The sequence below is a fragment of the Taudactylus pleione genome, unplaced genomic scaffold, assembly GCF_031769625.1.
Source record: "Taudactylus pleione unplaced genomic scaffold, aTauple2 ptg000184l, whole genome shotgun sequence".
Taxonomy (NCBI): domain Eukaryota; kingdom Metazoa; phylum Chordata; class Amphibia; order Anura; family Myobatrachidae; genus Taudactylus; species Taudactylus pleione.
Window position 1 is genome coordinate 5,307,501 of NW_028284586.1, and position 8,762 is coordinate 5,316,262.

General features: G+C 44.2%; 1 protein-coding gene across 1 annotated transcript; it reads right to left on the minus strand.

Moving 5' to 3' along the window:
* Nucleotides 1–5,871: 5,871 nt before the first annotated feature.
* Nucleotides 5,872–8,508, minus strand: LOC148519713 (uncharacterized). The gene is made up of 2 exons (XM_088476200.1): nt 7,947–8,508; nt 5,872–6,287 (listed from the first exon to the last, which is right to left on the minus strand). Exons 1-2 carry the CDS (start codon nt 8,506–8,508, stop codon nt 5,872–5,874), a joined length of 978 nt encoding a protein of 325 aa, XP_088332326.1.
* Nucleotides 8,509–8,762: the final 254 nt, after the last annotated feature.

Below are 8,762 nucleotides of genomic sequence, written 5' to 3' on the forward strand. Positions count from 1 at the left end.
AACTGTGTTACTGAATGGCCGAGAACTCCCAGCTATTATAGACTCAGGGAGTGAACTAACCCTGATCTCAGAGACTATCCTGCCCAGGCCAGTGGAAAAGGTGCCAGGGTTAGTTGAAGTACTCTGCATTCATGGATTCACAAAAAACTTTTCCAGAGTGCAAGTGAGCCTCACCATAAAGGGGAGCACTTATGAGTTGGTTGCCACGGTTGTTCCTAAGCTCCCCTATCCTATCATATTGGGACGCAATTTCCCATGATTTGTTGAGCTCTTAAAGGAACCACAGAGACAACGCCAATGTAAAGTCTCCAAGACCCTAACCTCCAAAAAGGGAATAGAGTGGAAAAGCACGACCAGTCATTTTTGGAGAGGGAACTTCTGCGCAATTAAAAACTATTGGCAGAGATGTCATACCCAATACAGATGTTGCCATGGATGTGCTAGAAACTGCCACCTCTCAGGTTCCTGGGGACCACTCTAGTTCGCTTTGCCCTACAGAAGTTCCGCTGGCGGACACCTTGTCAGCAAAACAGCGAAAAGAAGCCGAAGCCTTAGTTCGCAATAATCAGGATGTGTTTTCTTCCCTGCCAGGGTGCACTGCCTTAGTAGAGCATGAGATAAATACGCCTGAAGGGGACTTCCGGTGAGCAGGCCGTTGGGAACGGACGCAGGCCAGCAAGCTCCTGGAGCTCCCAAGCATGGCCTGCTGACGGGGCAGCATTGGACCTAGAGAGGCCCGAAAGGTCCCTGGGATAACGGCAGGAAAGAGAGGCAGCAGCCACTGGCTCCCTGCAAACAAGAACACCGGAGGGGAGCTGCGAGGGGGAGATTGTGGGCATGCTGTAGAAATAAAATCTGGAAGAAATGAGAATTGAAATTGCGGTGTAGCAACAGAGGATAATATTGAATAGACAAGCAAGGTCAAAGTGCTGCAGGAGTGAGACCTCACTGGTAAAATGACATAAGGGAAAGAGCTGGAAGAGACTCGTAAAGATAACACAGGAATATAGCTTTGTATAGCCACTTATATTTGTCTCATGGGGCAGTATTCAATTTGGAGTGATGACGTCATTTTCGCCTATTTCAATTATCCCCGTGCACAATTTCAAAGACTTTTTGCAAGGTTTGGGGTGTTTTTTGCAAGGTTTGGGGTGAGGACATCGCTTCCCAGTCAGTGTCGTGTATGCACTTGCGCTGACAGCACCAGTGGAGCAAAGGACCGGGAAAGAGAACACCTAAGAAGAAGACACCGCTCACCCGGAGGTGAGCAGGAAAGGACGCCGAGGGTAAGTTGTGCACCTGGGGGATACAAAACGCCACCCCGCCAGACACACACTTGTTACACCCCGCGTTACTACTCTACCCCCTGCCCATACACCCCAAATCTGAGGAGGTACAATGGATCACCCCCCTACCAGCCTATTATTTAGACCACACAATTGGTTTTTCCAGAACTTAACATTTGTATGACTGTATGTGACTTCACGGTTAATATCCTGATGTGCATTTAGGAACTTATATATACCTACATTTACCATTCATTGACAAGGGGAACTGTGACCCTTTATTTTTTTCTATACATAAATTAGGAACCATTTTAATTCATATACTATCTATTGTGCACGTTCATCATATATCTATATGTAGCGCTGACCTTATATAATATTTGTGTACTTCAGTCCGTGATATGACTCGTCTCAGTAGGTTGCCTTAATTTCAGAGATTGCTGTTGCCTGGACCTGATCGTTGGGGGAAATTCTTCCAGGCTGTCGCATCCGGAATCTCCCCAGAGACCAGGTAAGGAGCGTGAGTGACACGCAGGTCTGGCTGGATGGGGTGTCCACCTGCGCTGGGACGAACGCTGGGTAGGCGTGATTCTCCCAGATGGAACACGCGGTGATCAGTGACTCGTGCAAGACTGCAGTGAAAACTGGTGCTGCCGTGCATTATAGGAGGTGAGCTGGCGTCACAAAGGGGTGTGTCTCTGACGCGTTTCTCAGCAATACGCCGTTTCCTCAAAGCAGGAATTTTATTAAATAATTTATATTACCATCACTTTTTTATCCTGTCAGTAGCACTGCGCTTCTATCATTTTTTCTTTTTTACTAAAGTTATTCTGTGAGGTTCAGCATCTCTTTAGAAGCAGCGGTCCTGCAAGATTTCTAGCCATTTATTTATTAGTGTTATTTTTCATATTTTGACACTTAGAAAAAAATGGAGGGCGACAAAAACGGTCTTTCATTTTCTGCTATGTGCCTATGTGTGTCCAGGCGTAACCTCACGTATGCTAAGGTGCAGTGTTTCCTGCTATTAAAAAGCCACTGCTTTACCAAGTGCCTGCCTGTCTGGAGTCCTCATTTCTATACCCCGTGCTACTATATATATATATATATATATATATATATATAAATATAATATATTTATTATACAGACAGGTGCATAAATATTGGGACATTGACAGAATTTTCATATTTTGTCCTCTATTCACCACCACAATGGCTTTGAAATGAAGCAAACAAGATGTGCTTTAACTGCAGACTTTCAGATTTAATTTGAGGGTAATTACATCCAAATCAGGTGAACGGTGTAGGAATTACAACGGTTTCTATATGTGCCTCCCACTTTTTAAGGGGCCAAAAGTAATGGGACCATCAACTCAAAAGCTATTTCATGGACAGGTGTGGGCTATTCCCTTATTTCATTATCAATTAAGCAGGTAAAAGGTCTGGAGTTGTTTCTAGGTGTGACATTTGCATTTGGAATCAGTTGCTGTCGACTCTCAATATGAGTTCCAAAGAGCTGTCACTATCAGTGAAGCAAGCCATCATTAGGCTGAAAAATCAATACAAACCCATCAGAGAGATGGCAAAAACATTAGGTGTGGCCAAATCAACTGTTTGGAACATTCTTAAAAAGAAAGAACGCATCGGAGAGCTCAGCAACACCAAAAGACCCGGAAGACCACGGAAAACAACTGTGGTGGATAACAGAAGAATTATTTCCCTGGTGAAGAAAAACCCCTTCACAACAGTTGGCCAAATCAAGAACACTCTCCAGGAGGTAGGTGTATATGTGTCAAAGTCAACAATCAAGAGAAGACTTCACAAGAGTGAATATAGAGGGTTCACCACAAGATGTAAACCATTGGTGAGCCACAAACAGGAAGACCAGATTAGAGTTTGCCAAACAACATCTAAAAAAGCCATTACAGTTCTGGAACAACATCCTATGGACAGATGAGACAAAGATCAACTTGTACCAGAGTGATGGGAAGAGAAAAGTATGGAGAAGGAAAGGAACTGCTCATGAGCCAAAACATACCACCTCATCAGTGAAGCATGGTGGTGGTAGTGTCATGGTGTGGGCATGTATGGCTGCCAATGGAACTGGTTCACTTGTATTTATTGATGATATGACTGCTGACAAAAGCAGCAGAATGAATTCTGAAGTGTTTCGGGCAACATTATATGCTCATATTCATTCAAATGCTTCAGAACTCATTGGACGGCGCTTCACAGTGCAGATGTACAATGACCCGAAGCATACTTCCAAAGCAACCAAAGAGTTTTTTAAGGCTAAAAAGTGGAATGTTATGCAATGGCCAAGTCAATCCCCTGACCTGAATCTGATTGAGCATGCATTTCACTTGATGAAGACAAAATTGAAGGGAAAATGCCCCAAGAACAAGCAGGAACTGAAGACATTTGCTGTAGAGGCCTGGCAGAGCATCACCAGGGATGAAACCCAGTGTCTGGTGATGTCTATGCGTTCCAGACTTCAGACTGTAATTGCCTGCAAAGGATTTGCAACAAAGTATTAAAAAGTGAATGTTAGATTTAGGATTGTTTAGTTCGTTCCATTACTTTATGGCCCCTTAAAAAGTAGGAGGCACATATAGAAACTGTTGTAATTCCTACACCGTTCACCTGATTTGGATGTAATTACCCTCAAATTAAATCTGAAAGTCTGCAGTTAAAGCACTGTCATCAGGCCCCCCTGTTGTTGTATGTGAGTAACCATGTGCAAGCACCTGGCCATGAATTGCTTAAACAATAGAGCCAGACCACAACTTTAATGTTTATAGATATATATATAAAATCACATATATTTAAAACTGGTCCACCATATCACAAATCAAACAATGGACTTAAAAAAAAAAAAATAGTGTAACTCACATCATTAATTTTTTAGAACCACTGAAGTTCAGGCTGCAGGGCACCCTGATGATCAGCAGCAGCCAGCAGGACACTTCATGGTCACCTGGCTGGGCTTCCATCATGAAGTGCAGATAGTGGGCGGTATCACTAGATGTGTTTTTGGTTGCGGTGGTTTGGCATTATGTAATGTGACATGACATCACATGACATCAAGGAGACGTAGGGGGGCTAGTAAATCCTTCCACTGCGTTTCCTTTTGTATCATAGTGTACCCGATACTTATTTGAAATGAGGGTGGGCGAGGGTTGGTGGCCCCGCAAGGTTTGAGTAAGAGGGGCCTCGGACGGCTCTGGCAGGCAGTAACAGTAGAAAAAATATTCCTGTCTACAGCAGCAGCACACAGCAGATCCTGTGGGCCTATTTTGATGGGGGGGCCTGGAGCTGCAGCTCCACCTGTCCCATTATTAATCTGGCTCTGCCCCTGGGCTTGATATTCCTCACAGTGACCCTGCTTCTATTACTAGTACATATGGTTTTATTTTGTAATTGGAGTACACACAGCGGTTAATGTATCAAGCGGTGAAGACGTTGCCCATAGCAGCCAAAACATTTGAGGGTGGTTTTGCCAAAGCCAAAACACGATGATGATTTACAACCAAAACCAAAATACGAGGGTCTGCACATATCTATATAATTCACATACAAAGAAAAATATAATATAAAATTCCTATTCTAACTAAAAATAAAAATGAACTATACCCAGGAAATTACGCCACTTGAAATTCAGGAGGTACCATTTATGTCATTTCTGTTCCAGACAAACACTTTTATTTAGTATTAAAACAAAGTATTATGAACAGAAATTTACTTCAGGCAAAATATTCAAGCTGTACCTTTCTGCAGTTCCTGCTGTGTTTCCAATACTAAATTTCCCAGCAGATTAAAGTATCGCAGAATGCATTTTAAAACACAGCTGTTTCACAGTGTATAAGTCCCATTCTCTGAGAGCAGTGATTTCACTCTGTAACCAACACCACATAACAAGGAGCCTGTTAGCAGTATGCTTACTGATACTGCTTTTACACCAAAGTTCCGGGTCAGACCTGGGTTTTTGAACATGGTTCCAACCCAGGTCAAACCCAGGTCAGACCCTTTTACACTGCCACTTCGACCCAGGATATTCCCTGGTTGGCTCCATTTACACTGGACCTGGGTCAGGTCTGGCATAACCTATGTTTTTTAACGAATACATCCAAGTTATTTGTAAAATACATCACTCAACATTTTTTCCATTTGTTTTTTTTAAGTTTAAAATAAAAGTACTTTTTGAAATGTTAAAAATATTGCACACATTATAAACATGTATAGATTTTTGATTCTTAAAGTGTTTAAAAAACAACAACAGTAGGATGAATACAACTTTAATATGCACATTTATTCAGTACTCATATAAAGAAAATAAAGTACACCATCACAATTAGAAGATATATTATCTGTATTATTTCAAAATATGCAGGCAATATACATGCAGATATAAATGAAAACTTCAACGAAAAAAAGCAAACTATGGCATTCTTTCAGCCAAACACAAAATAAATATATGTATATAATTATATTTATTATAAGAAACATCTGCCATAAAAATTTGTAAAACAAAAAATTTCTAAAGGGCCAAACATACAATTTTCATTATACAAACATATAAAAGAAATAATTATGGTAATTTGTGTAACCCTGTAAACATGGTATTTTCGGGGTTTGCAGGAAGTGCATTAGAGCCGTAGTATGGCCCTCTTTGGTATGCGCTATAACCATGTGCATGGTATGGTGGGACCTGTTGGACTGATGGTTGGGTGTGTGGAGGTTGATTTTGAGCGAACATGCGCTCTAGGAGCGCATTTTGTCGCTCATGTGCCTCCCTTGCCATGCGTTCTTGTACAGACGAAAACTGACACATGAATGTCTGCTGCATCTCACGCTCAGCCTGTAAGAACCTTTCCAGGCGTGCATCCTCTTGGGCAGACATTGTAGCGTCCATGTCCTGAAGCTTATCCACAAGGACAGTTGTCATGGTTTTGAATGCCACCTCGGTTTTGTTCAATTTCTTAGTCCTTGGTGGAACATTGAATACTTTAAAGGGGATAATACCAAAAAAAAAATGAAAACAGTGTACAGTATGTTAACGTTGCAGAAATGTTTTCTGACATGTGTTTGTGGACTTCTCCCACCTGCACACTAGCTACACTCTGTGACAGTCGCAGTGTTCTCCACAGGCTATTTTCTGTGGGCACATCGCCCGGCACTTTCCCCCGCCGACCCCTGCTGTGGAACGCTGGCCTCTGAAGTGACCGAAGGCTAAAGAAGCCTTCGATCGCTTCAGAGGCAAGCGTTCCCAGTGGTGCAGTGCACGGGTGACGTCATGACATCACCCGCGATGTGAGGAGCCTGCCCCGGGCGCCTGCTGGATCTAGTTAGATCCAGTCAGAGCGAGGCAGCAGAAGCATGAGCGGTGAGCAAGTTAAGGTAAGTTCTGGGCTGGGACCAGTCTGGGGGCACTGCCTAAGGGGCACTATTTAAGCCTGGGGCCACTGCATAAGGGACTAGTCTGGGGGCACTGCACAAGGGACCAGTCTGGGGGCACTACTTCAGCCTGGGGGCACTGCATAAGGGCAAAGCAAAACTACAGGGGGCAATGCATAAAGGGGATAAGTACAGGGGATACTGTATAATGGGCACTTTTGACTGAGCGCCAGTGGGGAGCAGCCTGAGATCTGTTGGGCTGGAATGGTAAGGGAGATACCCCTTTTCCCGGCGCGTGCATAATTGCGAAGGCCCCCACCCGGCTACTTCTTGATGCCACCCGGCTGGAAATAATTTCTGGGGAGAACACTGAGGCCCAGATTCAGAGCCGGACGCTCTGACCAAAGCGCTCGCTCTGAATCAGGGCCCACCTCCATAATTATGGAGCATCCTCCTGGACGCTCGTATAGCTGTGGGTCACCACCTACAGCCTATACGAGCGTGCAGGTTAATGGTCGCAATGGTCTTGACGATTGCGACCATCACCACTGCGAGCCGGAACCTGGGGTTGAGTTTCTCAACCGCAATCCCCGGAGTGATTTTGGCTCTATCAGAGCCAAAATCACTCCCACTGACATCACTAGTGATGTCAGTGGGCCGGCTTCTGACGGTAGGCGTTCCCTTGGGAATGCCCCCGTCTGGGAGTTTCTCAACCGCAAGGCCCGGAGTGATTTTGGCTCTATCAGAGCCAAAATCACTCCCACTGACATCACTAGTGATGTCAGTGTGCCGACTTCTGACGGTAGGTGTTCCCTTGGGAACGCCCCCGTCTGGGAGGCACGCCCCCGGCACGCCTACCAAAGGGGGCGTGCTGTCAATCAACATCGACAGCACGCCCCCTTTGATCAGACACAACGAGCGAAGGAAAGTCCTTCGCTCGTCGCGTCTCGCGCATGCACACGACGGAACTCCCTCCGTCGTGCGCATGCTCAGTGCACACCATCGACCCACTTGCAAGCGGACAGCCGCTCGCGAGTGGGTCTGAATCAGGCCCTGAGTCTCCATTTTTTATTGTGCTAACTATATTGCTTTACATTTTTAAAAAAATGTTGTATAGGGCTCAGTATTTGATAATACCCTGTAGCAGAGGTCAAAATGGGCCCAGTGAAAACGTGAAGCACCACTACTGTTTTAAGGTGTTTCTTGTGCATGTGTTGTTTAAATGAATGTAGTGTGTAGTAGTGTGTATTTTGTATATATTAAACTTACTATTTGAACGCAAATTAAGGGTATGGTTAGTCTGCGACGTCCCAGGCTGAGTGCTGTGCGTCTCCACGTCCTCCTGGATGGTGGGGGATATACTGGTGTCATTTGCCTCTTCAAAGTCACAGTTGCCAGTGTTGTTGTCTGGGATTGGAACGGGTGAGGATGTGGCAAAATGGGCGTTTTCGGACGTAACTTGGGTGCTGCTCTGGCTTTTTCCAAAAGTGGGCTGTGAAGCGGCACAGCTAGAGGAGGACAAGTTGACCGGGTTTGTCAGAGCCGTCTTTCCAAAAACATTAAAGCAAATATCGTAAAACTCCCAATCTATGCGTGCTGCACCACTTTTTCGCTTGTTATTGTTGAAGATCTTTGTAAATTGCTTCTGTAGGGCTTTCAGCTTATTAACAACCTGTTGTTGAGATCTCTGGATCCCCCGTGAAGTCAGAATATTAGATATGTTACGGTAAACCATAGCATCTTTAACCGTGCCAGTGATCTGGCGCTGTATCTCCTCTTCTCCCCTTATAGCCAGGAGCTCACGGACCTCTTCCTGTGTCCAGGGGGCCATTGTTGTTAGTTTTCAGCAGTTGCACCAATAACCTCCTATCTCTGGCAAGCACTTCTCTCCTTGCTGGCTGCTCTGTAGGGCTCTATGCAGATGATAAAAAAATTTAATTTTTTATATATATATATATATATATATATATATATATATATATACAAATACCACACACAAAAAAGAACGTGGAATGAGGGCACTCACCAAAAAATAGAAGATCAGCTTATTTTTAATCAGAGCATCAAATTAGTAGTTCATAGGTG